Genomic DNA, 26,693 nt, shown 5'->3' with positions numbered 1-26,693 from the left:
GGTCTGCTAATGCTTCAAGTCTGTGTTCACTGATTTAAAAAGCATCTGTTGCTGCCCCCTGCTGTCTCAGCTGTGCACAGCAGGAACCGTAACGCATCTGCTGTAAAGAGGATGAATCATTGCGTTAGATGTACAGTGTGTTTCTTATTGTTGGAGACACACTCATCATTTATGCATTCGCCTCTTGTGCGTCTCTGATTTGAATGTTGGGATTTTTCATTTCATTGTGTAGAAACTCAAGTTGTTCTCATACATGTATATGAAGCACAGAGGACATTCAGATCACAGACTTTGCCTCTGCTCACACTAAGCCTTAGTTTTCTCCTGTTCATAAAGCAGCTTCCAACATGATTAATTATGGAACATGTTTGCACATGTTGCAGAGACACAAGCTTTACATAACAAACATCTGAAAGAAATGAATCAATGCACAGCAGCCACAAATCACCACACACCAACATGTGAACAGTACATGATGATCCTGAAGAGCCAAATGCAGCAAAAGTGTCCTCAAAGTTGCCCCCACAGTGGAGCAAATGCAACTGTGTGACCCCAGAGTAAAGCAAAGCAACAAATCATGCATCATTGTTGTCTGCAGACGTCGGGTGTGACGTGCTCCCAACACCCTGCAGGGTTACAGCAGCTCCGTAACTGTTTGCTCCCGTTTGAATCTAACTGAACATGCATTTTGCCTGCTGGGGGCAACATCGGATGCAAAATACCCCAAGATCAAAAGACTTGTGGGCTGCAGAGTGTAGACAGACAACAATTATGGACTTGGCCTGTTCTTCTAATGATAAAATGCTATTAAAACAAAAACACCAACATGAGGAGCAGCTTTGTGTGTGTGTGTGTGTGTGTGTGTGTGTGACAGATACAGTCTCAGCCTTTAATGAGCCGTTTGCCTGATCCCTGTCACTCTGAGCCTGTGCAGCCATCGATCCCAACACCCCGATCAGCAGCTCACTCAGCTGGAATGAGCGGAGCCTGAAGGGCCCAGCAGAGGACACTCAGCTGTCTCTGTCCCACTGCCACAGTGCAGGAGGCAAACACAGAGCGTCTGCTATGACCTTTTGACCTTTTGACCTTTTGCAAAGCATTTAAATCAGCATTCTGCTCTCATTGCATCAGCAGTGTGTCCTAAAGAGACAGAACCTAATCATTTAAGACCTAATGTTGTCTAACAGTCTAATGCTGTAGAGAGGCAAGTAAACAGTCCATCACCACCTAACACCTCCCATCAACCAGGTTCACTCGTCTCTACTTCACCCTTTGCTCTAAAGTCTATGGCTGATGGGCCTTTACTCACCGTCAGGCAGAAATTTGGATTCATTTTGTGTCCTGTACTATACAATTAACCAGCCACATGTAAAGTACAACCCAAAAATCCCAAAATGATGGGACGATGTGTAAATGTGTAAAACATATTTTATTCACAATAAACCACAAACAGCATATCAGATGTCGAAACTGAAACTTTGTAGGCAGTTTGATATTTTGATTTCTAATCTCATTTCATTAATCATTTACTGCCTTTTGTTTTCAAAGCTGGGCCACAGGAACTTAAACACATCAGTGTCACACTGCTGCAAAGAGACACGATGCTTCATTATCCCAAACACACACACACATTTTTAAAATGGAGCGAAATGTTTACAGTGTGTTATAAATCTTCAGTAGGAACCAAGCAGAGAAAGCAGAAAGTGGACTTTGATGTGATGTTTTCTAAAAGCAAAAAGACGGTGAAGGAAAGAGGATGATGGTGTGTGTGTGTGTGTGTGTGTGTGTGTGTGTGTGTGTGTGTGTGTGTGTGTGAGAGAGACAAAGACTAAGATACAGTTGGGTGCAAATGTTTGCATCCCTTTATTTTGAAATATCAACATTTATTTCTCATCAGCATAATATTCAGCTGGAACAAAATGTTCTAATCACAAATTAAAGTTAAGGTTTAATACATTTGTCAAAGAAGATGCAAACGTTTGCAGCAATTTAATTTGCATTATTTTACTATAACTTTGTTTCCATGACCAATGCTGTTAGTTCAGATGATGAATGTGCATGATTATCATCAAGTTTGCATCCTCCTACACTGAAATGGCCTTGAGATCCAGCATCTCAGTCAAGCTGCTGTGAAAATCTAAAGCTCCAAACTCTGACTGGAGCTTTTCTGACCAAACGTCAGTGTGCTGCTGCCCCCTGCTGCCTCTCTGTGAACCACAGCTTTAACTTTCGACCAACGCTAAACGGCCACAAAGAGACAAAACAACAGTACAACAAGTCTAAAAACAAGGAGCAGAAACTAAGTTCTATTTCATTTTGGGCACTTGTTCATGTTTTTTCCTGCAAAGTTCACATAGTTTCAGAAAATAAAAGGGTAAAAAGACGATCTTTGATTTTTCTGTAGAATAGTGGGAAAAAGTTTACAATTGGATTTAATAGCAATGATGAAAACTAGCTGTTAGCAGATCACGGGTCTTGTGGGAAAACAACAAACTGATTTGATGCTATTGCAGCATCTTTAAATCACAGGAACAGTGAAGGATGTGTGGGTTTGATTCCCAGAATGTGCCACTCAAATTATTTCAACAGCAGGACACATGACGAGCAGGAAACATGTTGGGACTTTATCAGTCTACTAGTTTCAGTCATGTGCTTCCTTGTTCTGTGTTTACTTTAATAAGTTAACAGACCCTACGCTGTTTCCCACATTCTGACCTAATGCAAAAATGGGTTTTGAGAACCTTTGAACAAAGAGAACTTTGAGGTTTTCATATGGTTCAGTGCCTCAGAAGTGAGTCTAAACCTGTTCCAAGTACCCAGGATTCTGCAAAGAAACGGGTTTAATCTCCAGAGGTTAATTGAACTGCAAAGGTGATGAGACAGAGACAGATCTCAGTAAGACCATCTTTTACAAAGGAACAGATGACTATAGACATGTGGGTGCATGTGGGTGAATACGGGAGGTCTTTGACCAGGTGGGGTCTGTGGACCGGGACTGCTCTTTTTGTTACGAGGCCAGTAGATGTCAAACCTGCAAAAATGCATTTTATACAGTTTGCATATTACATTTAGTCTCGACCGACGCTGAGCTTTGAGGGGACGGGTCTTTTAATCATTGTTAGCTGTTCATCAATCAGGCGCCATCCTCCTTTTTCAAAAGAGTCCATAAAATCATGCACATAAACTGGGCTGACTGGAATGTGCATGTCATTTCAAAGAAACACTTCTAACATTCATTATCCTGACTCCTAATGAAAGCAGATGCACGGCCCCAGCTCAAAAGTGTGCATGTAGTCCACAGAACACAGGGTCAGTGGTTGATTTGGCACAGTTTTTACGCCAGTCCCCTTCCTGACGCAACCCTCCCTAATTTCTACCAGGTTTGGAATGGAACTGCACAGCTGGGGAGGAGAATGGGCTGTTGGGGGTTCAATTCAATTCAATTCAATTCAACTTTATTTATATTGCGCCAATTCACAACAAAGTCATCTCAGGGCACTTTACAGAATAAAGTCAAGATTATAAAGATGTATAGAGAGAACCCAACAATTCCCCCTTGAACAAGCCATAGGCAACAGTGGAGAGTAAAAACTCCCTTTAACCGAATAAACCTCCAGCAGAACCAGGCTCAGGGGGGACGACCATCTGCCTCGACCGGTTGGGGTGAGTGGAAAGTGAAGAGAGAAAAGAAAAGAGCAACAAAAAGCAACAACAAAACATCGGGCAGGTTGGTAGAACCAGTAGCTGCACACTGGAAGACACACAGCTTCAAAGCCGGGGACACCTGCAGAAAGGGACAGAGAGAGGGAGACAGAGAAGACAAAGACAACTATGGGAGAGAACACACAGAGTTAATGTCATACAGTGGTCACAATTGTGGGGTGAGAGGAGAGGAGAGATGGTCAAGAGGAGGAAAGGAGCTCAGTGCATTGGGGGGTGGGTCCCCCAGCAGTCTAAGCCTATAGCAGCATAACTATAACTAACTATATGCTTTATTAAAGAGGAAGGTTTTAAGCCTAGACTTAAAAGTAGAGAGGGTGTCTGCTTCCCGAATCTGAACTGGGAGCTGGTTCCACAAGAGAGGAGCTTGATAGCTAAAGGCTCTACCTCCCATTCTACTTTTGGAAATTCTGGGAACCACAAGTAGGCCTGCATTCTGAGAGCGAAGTGGTCTATTGGGATGATATGGTGCTATGAGATCTTCTATATATGATGGAGCCTGACCATTCAGAGCTTTATATGTAAGAAGCAGGGTTTTAAATTCTATTCTAAATTTAATAGGAAGCCAATGGAGAGAAGCTAGTGAAGGTGAAATATGATCTCTCTTGCTAGTTCCAGTCAGCACTCTTGCTGCAGCATTTTGGATTAATTGCAGGCTCTTTAGTTACTGGGGCATCCTGAAAGTAGGGAATTACAGTAGTCCAACCTAGAGGTAACAAATGCATGGACCAGTTTTTCGGCATCACTTTGAGACAGGATGCTCCTAATATTAGCAATGTTCCGTAGGTGAAAGAAAGCTGTTCTAGAGATTTGTCTTATATGTGAGGTAAAGTGACAAATTCTGGTCCAAAATAACTCCAAGGTTCCTTGCAGTAGTACTGTAGGCCAGACTTATGCCATCTAGAGTAACAATATGGTTGGACATCATATCTCTGAGACTTTTGGGCCCAAATACTATGACTTCAGTTTTGTCTGAGTTTAGAAGTAAAAAATTGTGGGACATCCAGGCCTTTATGTCTTGTAGGCTTGAAGCTTGATTAACTGATTTTTTTTTCATCTGGTTCCATAGATAAATATAGCTGGGTATCATCAGCATAACAGTGGAAATGTATGGAGTGTTTTCTAATAATGTTGCCTAAAGGAGACATATATAAAGTAAAAAGTATTGGTCCTAACACAGAGCCTTGTGGAACTGCATAGCTAACCTTTGTGTGCATGGAGGATTCATCATTAACATGAACAAATTGAAATCTATCAGATAGATAAGATTTAAACCAACCTAGTTCGGTTCCTTTAATCCCAATTTCATGTTCCAGTCTCTGTAATAAAATGTTATGATCAATGGTATCAAATGCAGCACTAAGATCTAACAGAACAAGTATAGAGATGAGTCCATTATCTGAGGCCATGAGAAGATTGTTGGTGACTTTTACCAGTGCTGTTTCTGTACTATGATGAACTCTAAATCCTGACTAAAAGTCTTGGTACGTAGCCTGTTTCTAAAGATAGATTGATGATATCTAATATGAACGTATCTATTAAGGGTAAAGCTTCCTTGAGCAGCTTAGTTGGAATAGGGTCTAGCAGACAGGTTGTTGGTTTAGATGAGGTAATAATTGAAGTTAGCTCAGACAGCTCTATGGGTAAAAAGCAGTCTAACAGGGATTGGGGCCTTATTGATGACTCTAGCACTGCTGTACATGAAGATCTATCTGTAATATTTGGGGGGAGGATCTGGTGAATTCTTTCTCTAATAGCTACAATTTTATTTATAAAGAAAGTCATGAAGTCAGTGCTGCTCAGAGTTAAGGGAAAACTAGGCTCAACAGAACTATGGCTCTTAGTCAGCCTGGCTACAGTGCTGAACAGAAACCGGGGGTTGTTCTTGTTTTCTTCTATTAATGATGAATAATATGTTGTTCTGGCATCACAGAGCTTTTTTGTACATTTTTAAACTATTTTTCCAGGCTAAATGAGATTCTTCTAAATTTCTGGAACCACTTCCTTTCCAACTTTCGTGTTTCCTGTTTTAAGTTGCGTGTTTGTGAACTATACCATGGAGATCACCTCTTCTGGTTTACTGCCTTCTTTTTTAGAGGGGCAACACTATCGAGTATTGTACGTAGTGAGGCTGCAGAATTGTCAACAAGATAATCTACTTGTGCAGGAGTAACATTAAGGAGACTACTTTCCATTGTGTTAACATATGGTGAAGCAAATGATGAAGAAATCATTTCTTTAAATTTGTTGACAGCTTTTTCACTTAAGCATCTGCTATAGTGGAATTTGTCCCTAACTGCTGTATAGTCCGTTATTGTAAATTCAAATGTTATTAAAAAATGGTCAGACAGAAGAGAGTTGTGAGGAAATATGGTTAAATTATCCGCTTCAATTCCATACGTAACAACAAGGTCTAACGTGTGACTAAAACAGTGAGTGGGTTTATTTACATTTTGGGAAAAACCAATTAAATCTAATAATGAATTAAACGCAGTGCTCAGACAGTTACTGTCAGCATCTACATGAATGTTAAAGTCACCCACTATAATGACTTTATCTGTACTAAGCACTAAATCAGATAGAAAATCAGAAAATTCTATCAAAAACTCTGAATAAGGGACTGGAGGACGGTACACGATAACAAATAATAGTGGTTTTTGAGTTTTCCAGTTTGGGTGTGAAAGGCTAAGAGTAAGGCTCTAAAATGAGTTATAACTATGTTTAGGTCTAGGAATTATTGATAAGCTACAATGGAAGATTGCTGCAACTCCTCCACCTCGGCCTGTGCTTCTAGGAACATGATCATTAATATGACTCATCTAAACTGACATATTCTTCCTGCTGCAACCAAGTTTCAGTGAGACAAAATAAATCGAATTGATGATCAGTTATTAAGTCATTTACTAACAGAGATTTAGAAGAGAGAGATCTGATATTTAATAATCCACATTTCCACATAAGAGTAGTCTTAACTTTTATTAAGTTATCATGATTAACTCCTCTTGTTTTCATATTTACTTTATGTAATTTAGGTCGGGGAACAGACACAGTCTCTATAGGTATGTGGGAGTTGTGGGGGGGTGACGGTTGTAAGGACACTGCAGAGAGACGTGTAGGACTGGATCTCTGCATCCTAGGCTCAACTCTGGATTGTCATTCAAACTACATTTGTGTAAATAAGTCAAATGGGCTGATGAGGGTTGCTGTGCATGTGTTTCATTAAAAAGTAACCTCTTCACAAACACTGTGGACCTGATGGCAGAAAGGTTTACAGCTTTGTGAAAGTCAATGTTTGTTCAGGGTGCAAACAGACAGTTTACATCAACTGTATCTTTAGGATTTTACAAGGTCTTTATATCTTATCTTTTATGATTAATCCCAAATTAGTCATTTTTTAAAACCGATGAAGGTCGGAGCAAAGTGGGAGTATGTGTTTTTATGCTTCAGCCATAAACCAGCCACAGTATAAAACCTGGACGGACAGTAGAGGCAGATTCATAGATTCATGACAACAAGCGTAAGTACTGTTCATTGTATTTTTAACTTTAATTTTTAAGTGTTTTTAATATTTTAAAGCTTTTAAAGGACAGAACATGCAAAACAGAACAGCTGTATTTTCATAGAAATTAGATCAGGTTTCTCTGGATCTAAAGTATTTTTCCAAATTAAAATATCATAAAATCTGCAAACATTGGACATTTAGAAGTCGTATGAATTATCAAAGGTCAGAAAAAAGGACACATTCTTAATAAACACTTCGGGATTAGACTAAAAGATTGATGCTCTACACAAATTGTGGTGCAAAACGGAATTTAGCTCGAGGAACTTTGCCCTGAGCAGAAGGCTGCTGATTGTTCCAATAAGAATTTGATCCGGTGACACTTTTTTCAGTTCAATTGCTGAAATCCTTTATATTTTACAGACTAAGTGCTTTAGTGTTTTAAGTTCAATTTTCTTCCTACACATGTTGTATGTCTCTACACATCACATGCATGAGGAGAAACTACTGACCTCAAACCATCGACATGTGGTCCCTGAAATCATTGTGTTTGTCGTGGTTTCATCTCCAGATGAGGTTTTCCGTGTTGTTGCTGCTGTTGCCCCTTCTGGCTGTGACCTCGGCCGCTCCGCAGGAAATCGTACCCGACACTTCACAGCTTCAAAACGGTAAAAACACATCTCTTTTATGCTTCTTAGGTTTAATGAGCGAAGGGAACTAAAAGCTTGTCGTGGAAAAATTTGACAAAAATACCAACAAGTGACAAACAGCAACATGATAATGAAACGATGATCACGTGGCTCCTAATTACGGCCTGTAAAGAATCACTGACTGTAAAACAGCATTTTCAAACTGTCCCTTTTCCTTATTTTACAGTCTCTGTTCTGAACCCAGATCTAGAGAACGGGATCCACCAAGTCCCTGTCAATGACACAACGTTGGCCAATCTGAATCATTCCAACTTCAAGAAAGTCCAGTACCGTTCGTCCTTCTTCACTCTGACAAACACAAACCTTCAGTGGGTGACATGGCCTGGTTCATTACCAAATGGAGTTGTTTCAATTTACAATGAGTATGAGGGTCGGACAGACTACGTCTGTAACTATGAGTGTTCAGCCGGCTTCTACAACCCCAGCTTGGGGTCTTATTGTCGCTACGCCTATGGCAAAAAAGAAAAACTTGGTTCTTCATTTCAGATTCTTGTAAACAAAGATCAGCTTGAGCTTCTGGAGTGGAAAGATGATTCATATGGTTCTGTGCCTTTGAATTCCATTAACACCTGCCCTGGGTCGAACACGTTTGTAGGCAAGAATAAGTACGGACTTGGGAAGGTGGTTCCACAGGATAAAGCATTCTTCCTTCCCTATAAAGGTAAAGAGTACCGGTACAAGAAGTACCAGGTCCTGACTGTTAACAAAGACGTACGAAACGATCACATATCTAATGTCAAGTACGAGACTGCTAAAATCGTTCAATATCCTCCAGAGACCATGCGGAAATCCACTACCACCAACAATGGCTGCCAGGAAGTGGTAAAAACCGTTACACTGACAAAGAAAACCGAAGTGGAGCAGAGGTGGGACTCCAGCTTTATCATCGCAGTGGGTGTTAAGACCACCATCAGTGCCCAAATCCCTAATATTATCTCATCAGGTATTGATATCTCAGCAGGTATTGAGTTCAGCACCGAGAAAACGCAGCAGTTCTCCAAAGGAACCACAGTGGTGGAGTCGATTGATCACTCTGTGTCTGTGCAGCTCAAAGTCCCACCAAACAGCACCTGTACAGTCAAAATGGTGGGATACAAGTACAAGGCCAACATCCCCTTCACCGCACATTTGAAACGCACCTTCAAGAACGGGGAGATCAGAGAGGCGTCCATCACTGGGACGTATAACAAGGTCCAGGTTGGAGAGGTTGTGACTCGGGTGGAGCGCTGTGTACCTATTCCTAATGCCAGGCCGTGTGTGTGAGGGAACACTGGAAAAGGCAGTTTTACTTCATGTAGGTAGTTTCCTAGCTGTGAGTAATTACACAAGCTAAAGCTTTGTTACCGATTTTCATTATTTACATTTAATCATTTAATCTAAGTCACTAAGTCATCAATCATTATTGTTGTTTGTTCCAAATTTCCGCTGCATTTATAAAATAAAGCACACAACCGACATCCATGCTGCTTTTCTGTTGATTCTTTTCCCCTCTGACATGACGGAGGAATAAATTCATGAGGTCTGCTAATGCTTCAAGTCTGTGTTCACTGATTTAAAAAGCATCTGTTGCTGCCCCCTGCTGTCTCAGCTGTGCACAGCAGGAACCGTAACGCATCTGCTGTAAAGAGGATGAATCATTGCGTTAGATGTACAGTGTGTTTCTTATTGTTGGAGACACACTCATCATTTATGCATTCGCCTCTTGTGCGTCTCTGATTTGAATGTTGGGATTTTTCATTTCATTGTGTAGAAACTCAAGTTGTTCTCATACATGTATATGAAGCACAGAGGACATTCAGATCACAGACTTTGTCTTTTCATTAACATTTTTGCCTTTTGTTTTACAGTATTAATGTGTTGAGCCTCTGCTCACACTAAGCCTTAGTTTTCTCCTGTTCATAAAGCAGCTTCCAACATGATTAATTATGGAACATGTTTGCACATGTTGCAGAGACACAAGCTTTACATAACAAATATCTGAAAGAAATGAATCAATGCACAGCAGCCACAAATCACCACACACCAACATGTGAACAGTACATGATGATCCTGAAGAGCCAAATGCAGCAAAAGTGTCCTCAAAGTTGCCCCCACAGTGGAGCAAATGCAACTGTGTGACCCCAGAGTAAAGCAAAGCAACAAATCATGCATCATTGTTGTCTGCAGACGTCGGGTGTGACGTGCTCCCAACACCCTGCAGGGTTACAGCAGCTCCGTAACTGTTTGCTCCCGTTTGAATCTAACTGAACATGCATTTTGCCTGCTGGGGGCAACATCGGATGCAAAATACCCCAAGATCAAAAGACTTGTGGGCTGCAGAGTGTAGACAGTCAATAATTATGGACTTGGCCTGTTCTTCTAATGCTAAAATGCTATTAAAACAAAAACACCAACATGAGGAGCAGCTTTGTCTGTGTGTGTGTGTGTGTGTGTGACAGATACAGTATCAGCATCTTATTAAAACAGTCTCAGCCTTTAATGAGCCGTTTGCCTGATCGCTGTCACTCTGAGCCCGTGCAGCCATCGATCCCAACACCCCGATCAGCAGCTCACTCAGCTGGAATGAGCGGAGCCTGAAGGGCCCAGCAGAGGACACTCAGCTGTCTCTGTCCCACTGCCACAGTGCAGGAGGCAAACACAGAGCGTCTGCTATGACCTTTTGACCTTTTACCAGCAGCTCCTTGGGCCTTTACTCACCGTCAGGCAGAAATTTGGATTCATTTTGTGTCCTGTACTATACAATTAACCAGCCACATGTAAAGTACAACCCAAAAATCCCAAAATGATGCAACGATGTGTAAATGTAAATAAAATCTGAACGATTTGCAAATGTCATCAAAACGTATTTTACTCACAGTAGAACACAAACAGCATATCAGATGTCGAAACTGAAACTTTGTGGGCAGTTTGATATTTTGATTTGTTTTTCTCACCTTGTCCTGCTTCAACCTCAAGTGACTGTTTTACAGGAAGCTGCCTGCAAAAGAGCATCATGTCCTACAACAAAGAGCAATGGTGCAAGTGCAGAGTGTGAAAGGTCGGAATCGTCCCTGCCAGCAGCTCCGCTCGGCTACAAACAACACGAGGGAACATGTTAATAAAAACCACAGTCATGTTCAAAGTAGTCTGGGTTCTTCTTTGCATGCACAACGGGCTACTTTGTCAAATCTATAAAAACAAAATCATTTAATAATTAGCAAATCATTAAACGCTATGTTAGATTGGAAATAGTACAACAAACTTTGTAACAGTGAGAAACTGGTAAAAGGCAAATTATTATACAAAAAATTATGATACAAAAATTATGATAGAAAATTGGGCCATTATGTAAAATGTAAATGAAAAGAAAATGAAACTAAACATTTACAAACTACATTTGTGTAAATAAGTCAAATGGGCTGCAGAGGGTTGCTGTGCATGTGTTTCATTCAACAGTAAGCTCTTCACAAACACTGTGGATGTTGGGTTCTAACAACCACAACAGCTCTGATTACACCTGGAAATCTGCTCATCAACAGTGAAATAACACACAAGAGTCGACTTTTGTCTTTTACTTGCACAAGGGGAGCCCGGCGGGGTCTTAGTGACTTAACACTTCACCCGAACTCAGCCAACTCCACCGGGCTCTTCCATGTCCACACTATTTATTGGAAACAGAGTTCAATGCAGAATAACAACTCTTTATAAGTAATAGGACAATGAAAAATGCAATTCATCACATAATGATAATATAGCGTTGCATTGTTTCCTTGACCACTGGTCCACAAACTTTGAAGGTAAATTACAAAGTCATCTATCAAAGGCAAACTATCAAAGCCATATGTTGTCACTAATGACATCATCACTACATACGTTACATTACACACACAGACAAACATTATATTTAATGTTGGAAACAATTAACAAACCCCAACAGTGGACCTGATGGCAGAACGGAGGTTTACTGGTTTGTGAAAGTGAATGTTTGTTCAGACAGTTTACATCAACTGTATCTTTAGGATTTTACAAGGTCTAACATGCTGTATTCACATACATTTTACAGACTAAGTGCTTTAGTGTTTTAAGTTCAATTTTCTTCCTACACATGTTGTATGTCTCTACACATCACATGCATGAGGAGAAACTACTGACCTCAAACCATCGACATGTGGTCCCTGAAATCATTGTGTTTGTCGTGGTTTCATCTCCAGATGAGGTTTTCCGTGTTGTTGCTGCTGTTGCCCCTTCTGGCTGTGACCTCGGCTGCTCCGCAGGAAATCGTACCCGACACTTCACAGCTTCAAAACGGTAAAAACACATCTCTTTTATGCTTCTTAGGTTTAATTAGTGAAGGGAACTAAAAGCTTGTCGTGGAAAAATTTGACAAAAATACCAACAAGTGACAAACAGCAACATGATAATGAAACGATGATCACGTGGTTCCTAATTACGGCCTGTAAAGAATCACTGACTGTAAAACAGCATTTTCAAACTGTCCCTTTTCCTTATTTTACAGTCTCTGTTCTGAACCCAGATCTAGAGAACGGGATCCACCAAGTCCCTGTCAATGACACAACGTTGGCCAATCTGAATCATTCCAACTTCAAGAAAGTCCAGTACCGTTCGTCCTTCTTCACTCTGACAAACACGAACCTTCAGTGGGTGACGTGGCCTGGTTCATTACCAAATGGAGCCGTTTCAATTTACAATGAGTATGAGGGTCGGACAGACTACGTCTGTAACTATGGGTGTTCAGCCGGCTTCTACAACCCCAGCTTGGGGTCTTATTGTCGCTACGCCTATGGTGGAAAAGAAGAACTTGGTTCTTCATTTGAGATTCTAGTAAACAAAGATCAGCTTGAGCTTCTGGAGTGGAAAGCTGGTTCATATGGTTGTGTGCCTTTGAATTCCATTAACACCTGCTCTTGGTTGAACACGTTTGTAGGCAAAAATAAGTACGGACTTGGGAAGGTGGTTCCAAAGCATGCAGCATTCTTCCTTCCCTATACAGGTAAAGAGTACTGGTACAAGTATTACCAGGTCCTGACTGTTAACAAAGACGTACAAAGTGAACAAATATCTAATGTCAAGTACAAGACTGCTAAAATCGTTCAATATCCTCCAGAGACCATGCGGAAATCCACTACCACCAACAATGGCTGCCAGGAAGTGGTAAAAACCGTTACACTGACAAAGAAAACCGAAGTGCAGCAGAGGTGGGACTCCAGCTTTTCCATCACAGAGGGTGTCAAGACCACCATCACTGCCCAAATCCCTAATATTGTCTCATCAGGTATTGATATCTCAGCAGGTATTGAGTTCAGCACCGAGAAAACGCAGCAGTTCTCCAAAGGAACCACGGAGGTGGAGTCGATTGATCACTCTGTGTCTGTGCAGCTCAAAGTCCCACCAAACAGCACCTGCACGGTCAAAATGGTGGGATACAAGTACAAGGCCGACATCCCCTTCACCGCACAAGTGAGACGCACCTACAAGAACGGGGAGATCAGACAGGCGTCCATCACAGGGACGTATAACAAGGTCCAGGTTGGAGAGGTTGTGACTCGGGTGGAGCGCTGTGTACCTATTCCTAATGCCAGGCCGTGTGTGTGAGGGAACACTGGAAAAGGCAGTTTTACTTCCTGTAGGTAGTTTCCTTAAGCATCTGTTGCTGCCCCCTGCTGTCTCTGCTGTCTCTGCTGTAAACAAGGCTGTCATTCATGTTCAGTGATGCTAATGCATTAAACTTATTTTACCTTCAACACATGGCAGCAAATCTTCCTTCTTTTCACCAAAAAGTTCAGTTTTCCATGTTTAGTACAACTCCAGCAGCTGAGGTCTATATGTATCAAGTGCAGCAGAGAAAGAAAAGGCCTGGTTTCTGTTGGTGACTCTGCATTTTACTGTAGAGCTGCACGGAAAACAAAATGGCTGCCACTGCATCATGTCTGTGTGGACAACAAAGCAAAACCTAAAAAAATGTTCTGTCTCTTTGACACAGTCAAAAATTACTTCCACATAATTAAACACTGTTTTTCCAGGAGTGTTGGAAACATGCACACATCGAATCGTATATGAATCTCATACCTGAACTGCACAAAAGGCTCCGCAGGGAGACATCGTCCATAATGTGACAATAGTTTGTATTTTCTCTGCCAAAGTCTGTTTGAGTTTAGGCCGTAACACTGAGCCTGAGTTTGGTTTCTATTCATTCTGTACGTCAAATGACGGAATAAGGAACAACATTAACTGAACTGCAAACTCACACATAATCAAGAACATTCTTTCATTTCAGAAAATCTTTAAATGAAAGCTGAATCAACTGCATTTTAATATTATGCAACTGACACTTCAGTGTTAAAAGTTACAATTCAACCTTTAATTCAGTTTGAATTATTTTTGATTGGGTGGAAGCTAAATCAGCTGCATGTCATATTGCCATGGTTTTCTGGTGTCTCTTCAAATGTCCCTCTCTGCATTCTCAGCTACTGGTCACCAGCTCTGCTGGTGTCAGTCCTCAGTTCACCTGAGCTACACCTGCTAGGACCTGTACTCTGCCTCTGATTGGCCAACTCAAAATATAAGTTGCTCATTACTATGAGAAATATGAATCTTTATATAGTGTTTGTTCAAATGAGGCTCAATTAGTTCCCCACAGTTCAGTTATGAGTTTCTGGTTGATCTCAATATGATTTTAATATTAGAATACTTGTCACATTTAAAGTCTACAACTGTCTCCTTGACTTCTCTGTCCATTTGTCCTCCTAGCTGTGTAGAACACACAGAGGCCATCCTGCATGGAGCTGGAGGCTCAGCAGCAGCTGCTTCACTTTCTGTCCATTTTCAGTTAGGAGAGGATTTGAAGCAGACACACGACATGAAGCTCTGCTAATTGTTTGACTTATTTTGCTGTTGAATTGCTAAAGGTCGATAGAATCCCATTCGTTCAAGCTGAATGGAGCTCGGTAAAACACAGACGTAGCTTTTGTTTGGGGAATAACGTCTGTTGTGGAGACTTTATACTTGTTTGTTTAAAGGGAACGTGACTTACTAAAATATTAAAATAGGTTATTGATGAATTACAATTTTTATCTGTAGTAATTTAATCCTTATATTAATTGAACAATAAAAGAGCTTAATGGGAAAATAATTGATAGATTAATGGACAAACAGTCCAGAATATCCACTTATTACCTTTCTGACCACTGCTTTACAAACCACAGCTTGATCTGGGCTCAACAAGTCCAATTGTCAACATAGGACATTTGGAAAGAGGCTGTCCAACTTTTTCCCGCCCCACAAAAAGCTACTGTCATACGAGCCATCTGATCCATCACCATGGTTTAGATCACACACATCTTGACTTAAATATAAAGCTATAAAACCTTCCAGGGGTAAATGATTTAGCGAAAAGTGATTCTGTTTAAGAGAAACAGGAAATGTTTTGTGAAATGCTCTGAGCCTGTCTCATAAGCACCGTAAAGTAGATCTTCCAGTGTTCTCTGATCAAGTTCGCAGAGGACACGTTGACACCTTAGGATCCAGATTTTCTTCACCTCCTGTGGGGCCGAGAAGGCACAACAGGCACTGCCCACGTGTCTTCTCCAAATCCACAGTGAGGTCCAAGTATCTCGTGTTCTTGCTGTAAAACGGGTAAAACGGAGCATCAGCAGTACTGCACATGTTGCACCAGACTGCTCTGTGTGGGACCAGGCGTCTCATGGGGATGTCTCCTGGGCACCTTTCTTTGGAGATGGGGGAGACCCAGGACACACTGGAGAGATGGAAACACCTGGAAATGGCCTGGGGCTCTGCCAAAGGAGCTGCAAAAAGCTGCTGAGGACTGAGACGTCTGGACTACTTTGTTGAACCCGCTGCCACTGTGATGGATGGATCCTGCTGACGCGACTAACGAGCTACAAGTGTCGTCATTTCAGGTCGAGCGGAGGCCTGACATGCTCACAGGTGGACATCAACACACATCTCGTCTAATATATGTAGCATTTCCAATATTTATACAGAAATTGAAAGCTTTTAAAAGCAGATGGAATTAAAGCATATTTGAACCTGCAGTGACTCCACAACGACACCATTTCCATTCAAGCCAACTTTATTAATGTGGTATGAAGCAGTAATGCAGCTAGAGCTCGTCTATATACAGCTGTGCAGACACGTCAAGTACACACACCGTGTACTCTGTGTACACACTATACCTTACAGGAAGTTAAACACAAAGCTGATACTTACTAAACCTTAAAACTAATTAAATTAAGAATATAGCTAGAAATCACGTTTATTCTAAAGAGAACATGCAGGGAAATGAAACGCATTTCTGATCACAAAGATCTGATTGTGTGATGATGAGAAAGCCGATTTGTCAGCTTAGAAAAAAGATTAAGATCAGAAAATAACATTTAAAACCTTTGACCTTGATAACTATGTTTCATTAAACAAAAAAATTAAAAACGAAAATAAAATCACACCTGCTTGGTCAACAGTAGCTTCTCTGGCTTTTTTCTGTTTGTTATGTTGACTTCAAATCCGCAAAGTAAATGGGTAAGAAAAAAAAACTAAACAAAATACAGCAAACGAATGCAAATGCTCGAGTAAGGGAGCAAGTGAACCACTTTACATCCTCATTACCACTCACACATCCACCCACCGGGGTCTTCATTAGGTACACACTCCATCATTTTTGGGTTTCCAAATTATGTGCAGAATATTAGGAACACATCCCATTATTCTTCTGGGTATCGCACGTTTTCTCCCTTTGTGTTCATCTTCAAGTCCATTCTGCAGAATTCACCTCTGCAGAAATTCAGTAGCTGCATGAAATGGGAACAAGACAAGACTTAACTGGGATTTGAACAAGTCAGTGGTGTCACATAAAGAAAACTCCCCTTAATTTAAGATATAACATATTTAAAGAAACAACTTCGTCTGTGACCTCCAGTGTTGTCAGGAAATCAGTGAGCTGCACCGATTGACACATCTCATCTTCATGAAAAGTTTGAACCACTGACTTTTTATATTGATTCTTCGAATGGCTTTAGTTTAGGGTGCAAATGTACATTAATACTTTTAAGCTTTCCTCTGACTGCGCTATATTAAAATATTTTTCTGCTTTTAGCTGAATAATTCCTCCAGATGACATCACCCAGAGGGGTTTTTCATCATTAGGAGTTCAGATAATTTCAGCTGTGGAGCTCTGGAAAAGCAGGTTGGCCACGATTACAACTTCCATAATAGGAGCAATGAGAGGACATAATATAACCTGAAGATTCCTCCAAGTGATGTCATCTGGAGGCACTTTCAGCTGGAAGTAGACATATTTTGATAATCCCTAAGTGTAGAAGAAGAAGTGGGTTTCTTACGCCGTCATGGAGCAGCCGGAGACGTGGGCGGCGGTGCCGGTGTACTGGACTTCACAACGAACGATGTTGTTGTTGAAGTTGGATTCTGGAACTTGCTGTCTGGGGTTTACAGTCACCTGTTGGGACAACGCACCTTACTACAACCGAGGTGTGAATGATACTGTGGCACTTTTACTTGTCTCTCATATAAACTTCCAAAAACACCTGATGCATTAATTAAAGTAATTCATGCATTAAACGTAATTTCCTAACAGCTGTCCACCGTCCTTATTTATCACACTGGTCTCAAACAGGAGGAATTGATGCATTTGTTGGGGACTATTTTTAGCAGTGGATTCATTCCCATTTGATGTTTCCATGAGTGACACACAGATCACCACCAGACCTCCAGGCTACATGCAAACATATTATAACAAAGGATGAAAATCCAGAATTTATAGGTCAGCAGGATTTTAAACCTTGAGGATATATTTTCCTGGTGAGACGTCGGTGATGTCGATCCACTGACAGTCGATGTCGGCGTTGTAGGTGTCGTAACAGCCTGGACTCAAACCCTGAACACAAACACACAATATGTGCACATGCTTGTTACCTTACTATTAGTATTTGAAAAGGTTTCAGTCAATTTGTTCATTTTTCTAAACTCCTGACCAGCCTGAATGACCTGTGTGTGTGTGTACGTACCTGAGTATGTGAGGTGCAGGCGTAGCGGCGGTAGTAGCCCGGGTCACAGGAAGTGTCCTCCAGACAGAAACTGGCCTTGTGTCCCTCAGCCACCTGTCTCTGAGAATGGACGTCCAGCAGCTCGTACAGGCTGAACTCGTCCATGCTGTGGAAGTGACTGAACAAGAACGACGCCGCCATCAGTTTCGAAACCACCTCCATCAGATTTAACATCCTTCTACCAGACACCTACTTGTGACAGCTGTGCCACTCCCAGGCGTATCGAGGTTTGCTGGGGAGGAAGTCGCCTGTTCCCTGGTTCTTCACCTTCTGCGGAAACCGCAACAGAACTCTGGTGTCGTAATCATGGGTGTAAGCAGAGGAACTGGGGGAGGAGAGAAGAAGGTTGGCAGTGGGATTTTGGGATCCGTAAGAAGCTAACGTCAGCGAGGACAAACTTTTTTTTCCCGGGACACATGATAAAAGGTTCCACAGATGAGAGCTATAATTTCCTGCAGGATAAATTGAGCATTCGGCTCAGAGACCGATACATCACAGGCTTTAGGCTCTTCTGTGTTTGCCAGGGTCATGAAAATGTCCTGTACATCAGTCCGTCCTTGCTTGACTGCATTGTCCACACATTTGGACAAAATAAGTCATGAGCAAACAGCAGTGATGTGTTTCTATAGCAGAAACTGTTTAAAAGTAAAAGGTTGTTGGAAATGAATTTAATTTTGGAATTAACGTTTCTTTTTTTCACTTAAATGCAGTAACTAAGGCTTAATTTAAATGGTCATCGTGTTGCCTCATATCAACAGTTTCTCTGCTCGAGACTTTCAGCCATATTGGTGCAAAGTGAAACTTCTTACAGCTGATTTCAGCTTCCACTTACAGAAGACACAATGACTCAAGTGAATAGTTTTTGTCTGCCATTTCTTCCCTAAGCATATTGTCAGACCCTCCTACTGACTTTTTCAGACTAAGGACTAAAACCTGCAGGAGGTGGTGCGTTTTCTTACGAGGCCAGACAGTTCTCCTCAGCAGCACAGCGGAGGTTGTACATGGGCAGCCTCTGAACGTAGGTGGCGATCTGGATGTAGTAGGGGTCAGGAACCAGATCAGGGAGACCTGCAGTCAGCACACAGTAGATTCAGACTCAGCATTTGTGAGGTAAACTCTCACTATTTGAACACTAGAACTTATACAATTAACCACCATATGAGTTGGATCAGTGTTCAACATTTTGAAAACACACTGCTGCCCCCTGCTGGTTTGGACAGTTCTTAAAAAAAAAAAAAAAAAAAAAAAAAAAAAAAAAAAAAACTGTGCAACTTTTTAAAAACAAACTGTTGGTTCTGTCTTGGTTCAGGGTCTCTACCTTTGTGATTGTGTGACTATAAACAATGTCACAGACAAATAAAGCAGTGATAAGAATTAGTTTAGACCTTGTAGTCATGTATTTGAGCATGTAGCCTTGTTTGAGTGGAGTAACCATGACACCTGTCCATCGTGCACGAGAAGAGAGATGCTCAACCTTTGCTTTTTCTTTTGGCTTTGTGATCGCGTTGACTCTGATGAAGCCCACAGCTTTAGGAAGTACCTTTCAATTTTCGGCTGTGTAAGTTTAGAAATGTCCTCCTGTACTGTACTGCATGTGTCCATCAGTGTGACGTCAAGACTTGGGGGTGTTCAAATTTCAAATAAAACCTGCTCCCATAGCTCAATCAGGGCCCACGCAGAGGACAAACATCCAAAAAATTAAGGATAAAATTCAGTGGAACTCTGCTTTTCACACAGAGAGTTTTTGAATCATCTAAATAAAAGAGGCCTCATCATTCAGTCTGTCAGAGTTACAACACAGCTGAAGCCTCTTTCTACATTTATACATTTATAGAAAGTGAGGTGCATGAAAAATGAGGAGATAAAACCAGCAGGGAGACAGACGTTCATGACCTTTTAAAGTTTAATGGACCAAAAAACGATCAACATTACAGGCACATTACGCAGTTCACTTCCAATACTCCAAAAGGCTTCTCTGTAAATGAAGACACGTTCATTTAACGTTTTACAAGCTATCGAGCATCACAGGAAGCTGGAATGGTGTTTTCATACCGTTCTGGTGGTAACTGGTGCCGTATCCGTTATGCTGAGTGGTCCTGGGTCTGGGTCTGTAGTACGAGTTGTAGTAGTTATAATAGGGATAATAGTTGGAGGCCTTGTATGGATTATACGGATCATCCCCGGCCATCGTGTCCTCCCGTCTGTCCGAGGAAGAGTCACTGTCGGACGGTCGCCGCTGACGCATCCTCGCGCGTAAATCCACGGAGCTGCTGCTGGCGGGGACCCGCAGGGAGCCCCGGGACGCACGGGAGACCGTGTCGTTCCCACTCGTGATCACGACCACTGGGTTTCCGCTGCTACGGGACCCGGTTGCCCTCCCGGTGGGCGACTGGTGCTGAGCAGCATTGTTTCGGATGCTGAAAACCTGCCCGTTATGTTGCCATGTCAACCCCCTCCTGTGCGCCTCGCTCTCATCTCCAGTTGCCTCCTGAGCGCGCGCTTCATCCAGAAAACTACAGAGGAAACATAAATGCGTAAAAGACAGCAGCAAGGCTTCAGGGGAGAGTTCCTTCATGGTTAAAGAGTCAATTTCCACACACACAGAGGCTCTGGAGAGTTTCTCAGGTGTTGGAGCTGTTGGACCTTCGTCTCTCCGCTGCCGAAAGAGGGACAGAGAGGGTGAGGGGGGGGGATGGGGGAGGAGGGGGCTGAGTGGGCTGAGGAAGAGGAGGAGTTTTTCAAGCTGTAGCACAGAAGTCTAATGGTGGTCACCTTTAATTCTTATTTGATGTGACCTGGACCCTCAGGGATTTATCAAAATGTATTCACGCAGAGGCTGTTTAGCATCTGAGAGGAAATTCAGAAAAGAGCATTTAAAGCAATAATCAGGAACCATAGGAAGCAGGATTTACTCTCTTCACTTCTTTGTGGAAGGAAAGTTTTTCCCTGAGCACCAAGCTCCAGAAGCAGGACCGGTTTCCCCACTGGGTTCACACGTTGTGCAGTTCTCCCTCTTGGGCAGCATTGCTTTTTAGCAGAGCTCCTATTGTGCATTTTTTCAGGCCTCACACAATGATAGTTTACAGTGCAGCCAAACCCAAAGTGCAGCAACAAGCGCCGAAACACCAACATTTGCTGAGGCTGCATTTTTGGTAAGTGACACCGAGACAACAGCACAGCGTGAACGTCACATCCTGTGAGGTGATTCCTCGGGATTTTAAAATAGGTGATGTCTCGCAGGTGAATTTCAGTAGATGTCCAAGCACCAACGAGGAGACGGCTTTAAATGCACTGTGATAAAATACAGTCTGCAGCTGGTTGGATTCCAAAAGGTTAAATGAGGCTGCAGAAGGGAGCAAATCAGAAGTAACTTGGTAGAGGTCTGTGGTTTGAGTCTCATGTCCTCCAGACTACTTGCTGAAGTGTCCCTGGAGAAGACACTTAACCCAAGAGTTGGTCCTGCTGTCTACTTATTTGTAAGTTGCTTTGGACAGAAGCGTCTAAATGCCTGAAGTGTGACGGCACTTTAACTGCAGCAGGCTTTACTAGGAAAACCTGCACTAAAGTAGCACTTTTCTTTCTAAAATCTTCTTAGTTCGGAACTATTGTTTTTGCTCCACAGGATGAGGTGTAATTAAAGTGATGCTTTGGCATAACTCCCTGTCTCAGTCTAATTATCTCTGTGGCCAGAGCTGCCCTCATATTTCATGCAGAGAACCAAAGATACTGAATTCTCACTCAAGACTACATCTAAAGGGGCCACACTGGACATCTGTGCAACAAATCTTCCAACTTTAAGGCCCAAAGGCGTCATTTTTACCTACTTCCTGTTAGGTTGAGGTACTAATTTCAGGGGACTGTTGCAACTACAATAAGACACTGGACTTGAACCCCGGTCTCCTGTGTGAAAGACAAACTGAAGGCTCATAGTCACAACTGTCATTTATTTCACAGAGAACAATCTGTTTGAGAGGATGAAAGCTTATTTAATAAATCAACTTTATTTATTTCAGTTTTTATTCAGTCAAAAAGCTGCAATCCAGTGATCACACACACAAACACACACCTGTTTTCAAATGACTTTCATTGGGTTTTATAAGAGAAACAACCCCCACCCCCCTGAGGAGCCCTGAGGATGCTTACCAAAAAAAAAGAAGAAAAAAACTCAAGCACTTGCACGATCTGCCACCCACATGCTGCACGTCTGTCTCTCCCTCACACACAAACACACATTTCAAATCAAGCCATATTAAGTGTTTATATTCCTATAAGTCACTTCATGAGTGAAACTGCTTTTACAGCACAGATAATCTACGTCATACATTAAACTGTCCTAATTCTCTTAAATTAACAGTGTAATCACCTAATCCCATTAACTAATATTAATTAATTAGGAATGAATAGAATTTTCTGGATACAGTCTCTGGTTCCAGTCCAATCTCCAGCTTCAAACCTTGGTTACAAAAGATGTTAACTGCCTTTTTAAATCTTGACCACACTTAAAAATGCGATACTAGCTTCTGATATATTCACATCCTGGGCAGGTTAAACGTTTTCTCAGTGTCAGCATCTAGTGGCCTGTAGATGAACTGCAGCTCAAAACACGGTTGTTGTTTTTTTCCATCCTAACACTTTTCCTAATTGGGTCGTGGAGGACTGGAGCCTATCCCAGCTGTCATGGGACAAGAGGTGGGTTACACCCTCGACAGGTCAACAGTCTTTCCCAGGACCAACACAGAGACATACACAGACAGACAACCAATGACAGCTACGGGCCCCCAATTAACCTAATGTGGGCCTGTGGGAGGAAGCCTGAACACCCAGAACAAACCCACCCAAGCACTGGGGGAACATGCAAATACCACACAGAAAGGCCATGGCTGGGGCGCAAATGTGCAACCGATCCCCAACCGTGCTGCCCCCAAATAATTATTAGTGACTTTATTTTTATTGTTTTATTTATTCTCAATTCATGTTTAATGTAATACTTTGTAGAGGCCTGCTGTCCTTTACAAAGAGACCTGCCACACACCTTCTGATGCAAAAGTGGCCGAAACAAAACCTCATATGATTTAAATCTGGACTACTTTCTCATATAGTTCTAGATCTGATTCATCTCTGGCTGTGACGAGGGTCAGATTAAATTTTTCTCTTTTAAAAAAGGTCTGTAATCATTCACAACAACAGAGACAGGGTTGAATTTTCTAGATGCTTATGAAGAAGCTTCTGCCATTGGTAGGAACACGGAGCTGGATACAAACAAAATGTGAACCTTCTACACAAACCAAAGAAATCAGAACTGAATGCAGCCTCAGAGACAGGAGCTTCCATGCTGACACTGAGACGTATGGTTGGATATGTTAAAGCAATAATAAATTGCACTTGCATGATTTTAGATAAATGTGGGAGGTAAACCACAACCATCAGGTTTGAACCTACAACTTTCTTGCTGTGAAGCAACCACTGCACTAATGTGCCACCCATGAGCAATAATAACCAAAACATGAAGTAACTCAAATAGATGAATTCAGCCATGGACCACATTAGGATGCTCTCATCTGTTTTGGATGTTAGAATTTCCCTCAAATAGCAGAAAACACGTGGATGCCCTTTAACCGATTCCTTCGCCATTAGAGGAAAGAATGATTAAGCTAAACAAGAGCTCATTCTTTATGACCTTGGTGCGAAGATCAAAAGCAAACTGCCTTTATTGCAGCATCTGCACTTCCTTCTGGAGAACACCAGGTAGGAGACGCTGCTGTTTCCAATGGGAAACAGGTGTGTTCTGAGTGGTTTATACAGCTTCATAATGAGACCCGACGCCTGGAAGGGCCTCGTGCTCACAGGATGGTTAAAGAGCCGTAGAAACCCCAAACACAACAGCACTGCCAACACAACCATCACCACCTTTAGTTTGACGATAGAAGAAACAGGAGATTGACAATGACGCCCTAAAACCTTTACATTAGTTTGAGACTGCACGTTGAAGTCCACACAAAACCCGTCCCGTGGTCCAGCCAATAAAAAAGGTGTTGGAGACTTAATGAACACCATACCTGCATTCAGGAACTAAGACACGTGAGACACGTGACCTGACTTGAATCCATGTGTGCATGGTTAAAGCAAGACGTCTTATGATGGAGCTGTGTGGTTCTCATGCTAAACTAGGCTAATGTTTGTGGTTGTCCAGATGCTACTAGGTTTTATTACCAAAATGTCACGGAGGCAAAACCAACTTAAATGAAATGCACAGGTGGAATCTACCCATTTATCGTTTTTAATATGGTGTATTTCATCTCCTTCAGCTCCATACTACCTGTCCTACCTTAACTTAGTAGCACCCGGCCTCACAGTGCTGACAGGGCCCAAGGATGCAAACCTGACTGAAGTCTCCTTTGGCTGAAAGTAAATAAGGGAAAAGCCCCTTAATGTATTCTGGGTATGTAACATGTCAATGCAATGGAAAACAATATGACTTTTCAAATTTTTATCAATGAATAATTCAATGTCAACCTCTGAATGATTCGTGAGACTAACTTTTTTTTTTCAAACTGTTGCAGAGGCGATTCCCCTTATTTTTTGCAAACCTCAAAAATGCTTCAGCACGGATGAGGTTTTGTTGAACCCGATTCTTTAGCACACAACACTTCACCTTAGCTTAAAAGAAAAGACTGGAAAAACACAATAAACACAAGACACAGGAAGGACACTGAAAGTGAACCCACCTTATGGGGAGAAGTCACAGGCTCCATCATAATAGGCAGAAGTAGAATAAAATGCTGCCTCCTTTCACAAACAAACCAGCAAAGTGTGAGCGGATCCATTGCGGTACATATATGTTCATAAATCGCGCCAATACTCCAATCACTTCCTGAAGCCGCGAGCTTCGAGCGTCATCAGTGACGTCACCCGTCCTAAAAGAATCAAGCGTTCATATGCGCTTTACTAAACACTTCCGGGATTTCCTGACGCAAGATGCGAAGCGTCGACATCATACGAGCCATCGCTACTTCCAACAGCCCCCGAACCCCGAAAACATCCGAAAAACCAAACATAGAAGTTATGAAAACAGAACCCATCAGATTAACTCAACAATTAATTTGCAAACAATGACTCAACCAGAGCAGAACACAGGGCCCAGCAAAGGGAAGAGAGTGACCTTTAGCAGCCAGATAAGATTTTGTCACATAGTTTAGAGAAAGTGAGTCAGGATCAGAAAACATTGAACTTTCCCACAGGGGACAGAGTTTAAAATTCTAGCGTGAATCACTGTGATTTCTATCCTTAACTGTTCCACAATATGAGGTATTAATTATTTTGAGCCAAATAATGATTTTCTTGAATGCACATAACCATGTTGAAGTTCTGGTGCACGAGCAGCCATAATTATTAACCACAAAAATAATTAACCAAGGCCATTTTTATGTGAAGACACTATCTATTTGAGCACCCTGATGATTTAGTTTTTAAATCAATTAATAATCCAAATGATCATGATGTAAAGAGCACAACATTTGAGCCCTGCTCAATAATTTCTTCTGAAGTTTTAATGTGTGTTTTTTCTTCTGTTATTCACTGCTGCACGGCTGCAGTTTCCTAAGACGGGACATTAAATGTTTAATCTACTTGAACTAATAAAGCATTTGTATCTATTTTCCTTCGGTTATTAAGATTGTCAATTAACTGAACAATTAACAAAAGTCAATTAATATTCTCAGACAAATCAATCAAAACAACCAATATAAGCATTTGTAGCCTTGGCTTGCTTGAAAACTCTTCATGAAACTTCACGTCTTTGATTTCGCTCCGATCTGGACATGCTGAGTGTCAATGAAATTGTCCAAAAATGTTTCGTTGACTTCCCCAGAATGCTCCTGTGAACGTGACAGACCTCGCATCGAAAAGATAAAAATAATCCAAACCTTGACCAAACCTCCTCACACAGTCAGGAGGACAACAGTGTGCAGAGCAGCACCAACAATTACAGCCAGGTTGGGTTTGGCTGGGCCTACTCTAGCATCACACAAGTGGACAAACACTTTTATAAGAGCTGTTGTCACCTCGCCAAGCCTTGTGTCAACCTTCACACTTTTTCACTGCCCCAAACACATTGTGCTGCTTGCTCTCAGACTCCTGATCCAACCAACCAAGAGGAATTTGTTTTTCATACCTGAAGCTGCATTAACTGTTTTTTTTTTTTACTTCTATCAGAATAGAACCAGAACAATTGTTTGTCCCCTGGAAGCTTCCTTTTGGCTGTGAAGCAATGTTGAACCACCATTATGAAACCTGTGGTCACGTCTGCAAGCAAACCTCTGCTTTTGGTTTTTTTCTCAGTCTGTCAAATTTAGCTTTGTTTCCACTGACGATAATTACAGTGAGTGTGATTCTAACAGTGGTGAAGAGAAGCTATGTCAAGTGGCATCTGATATACTGTACCTTCTTTTAAGAAAATGATAATCCAAAAATAAATATTTGAAAAAAACAAAATAGATACGTGCAAATTACCGTTTTGCATCAATTCTAGCCAATTTCACATATGAACTTCAGACAATATCCAAAGAATTGACTTATGAAGTTATTAGGACATAGCAGGAGATTTCTGAGGCAGACGTGTTCTCACATAGAGAGAAAAATCCGCTTGATTTCAGCAAAAGGTACCTGACACAAAACATATGCTGCAGACAT

The 26,693-nt window shown here is 41.7% G+C and overlaps 3 protein-coding genes across 4 annotated transcripts; 2 read left to right on the top strand and 1 right to left on the bottom strand.

The window, feature by feature from the left end:
- Nucleotides 1-7,174: 7,174 nt before the first annotated feature.
- On the top strand, nucleotides 7,175-9,443 carry LOC137136295 (natterin-3-like). Of its 2 annotated transcripts, XM_067521524.1 has the most exons (4): nucleotides 7,175-7,237; nucleotides 7,791-7,887; nucleotides 8,096-8,590; nucleotides 8,705-9,443. In XM_067521524.1, exons 1-4 carry the CDS (start codon nucleotides 7,226-7,228, stop codon nucleotides 9,190-9,192), a joined length of 1,092 nt encoding a protein of 363 aa, XP_067377625.1. In that variant the 5' UTR covers nucleotides 7,175-7,225; the 3' UTR covers nucleotides 9,193-9,443. The 2 variants fall into 2 exon arrangements, with proteins under 2 accessions (XP_067377625.1, XP_067377624.1); XM_067521523.1 differs by having other exon boundaries at nucleotides 7,177-7,237; nucleotides 8,096-9,440.
- A 2,583-nt stretch (nucleotides 9,444-12,026) lies between these two features.
- Nucleotides 12,027-13,560, top strand: LOC137136394 (natterin-3-like). Its single transcript, XM_067521708.1, has 2 exons — nucleotides 12,027-12,216; nucleotides 12,425-13,560. The coding sequence occupies exons 1-2, from the start codon at nucleotides 12,075-12,077 to the stop codon at nucleotides 13,519-13,521; spliced, it is 1,239 nt and encodes a 412-aa protein (XP_067377809.1). The 5' UTR covers nucleotides 12,027-12,074; the 3' UTR covers nucleotides 13,522-13,560.
- A 2,446-nt stretch (nucleotides 13,561-16,006) lies between these two features.
- Nucleotides 16,007-24,885, bottom strand: LOC137136777 (protein-lysine 6-oxidase-like). The gene is made up of 9 exons (XM_067522465.1): nucleotides 24,731-24,885; nucleotides 24,331-24,404; nucleotides 20,058-20,518; nucleotides 18,965-19,073; nucleotides 18,199-18,330; nucleotides 17,967-18,123; nucleotides 17,741-17,836; nucleotides 17,283-17,398; nucleotides 16,007-16,733 (listed from the first exon to the last, which is right to left on the bottom strand). The coding sequence occupies exons 1-9, from the start codon at nucleotides 24,827-24,829 to the stop codon at nucleotides 16,727-16,729; spliced, it is 1,251 nt and encodes a 416-aa protein (XP_067378566.1). The 5' UTR covers nucleotides 24,830-24,885; the 3' UTR covers nucleotides 16,007-16,726.
- Between the last annotated feature and the right edge of the window lie 1,808 nt (nucleotides 24,886-26,693).

The sequence above is a fragment of the Channa argus genome, chromosome 11, assembly GCF_033026475.1.
Source record: "Channa argus isolate prfri chromosome 11, Channa argus male v1.0, whole genome shotgun sequence".
In the NCBI taxonomy this organism is placed as follows: domain Eukaryota; kingdom Metazoa; phylum Chordata; class Actinopteri; order Anabantiformes; family Channidae; genus Channa; species Channa argus.
This window is presented reverse-complemented; position numbering and strand designations above follow the sequence as displayed.

Coding starts and splice junctions, on each gene's coding strand:
- LOC137136394 (XM_067521708.1), top strand. CDS start 12,075: ATGTGGTCCCTGAAATCATTGTGTTTGTCGTGGTTTCATCTCCAGATG. Junction 12,217..12,424: donor CACTTCACAGCTTCAAAACG/GTAAAAACACAT, acceptor CTTATTTTACAG/TCTCTGTTCTGAACCCAGAT.
- LOC137136295 (XM_067521523.1), top strand. Junction 7,888..8,095: donor CACTTCACAGCTTCAAAACG/GTAAAAACACAT, acceptor CTTATTTTACAG/TCTCTGTTCTGAACCCAGAT.
- LOC137136777 (XM_067522465.1), bottom strand. CDS start 24,829: ATGGATCCGCTCACACTTTGCTGGTTTGTTTGTGAAAGGAGGCAGCAT. Junction 24,405..24,730: donor CTGTGACTTCTCCCCATAAG/GTGGGTTCACTT, acceptor ATTTACTTTCAG/CCAAAGGAGACTTCAGTCAG. Junction 17,837..17,966: donor CCTGCACCTCACATACTCAG/GTACGTACACAC, acceptor GTTTGTGTTCAG/GGTTTGAGTCCAGGCTGTTA.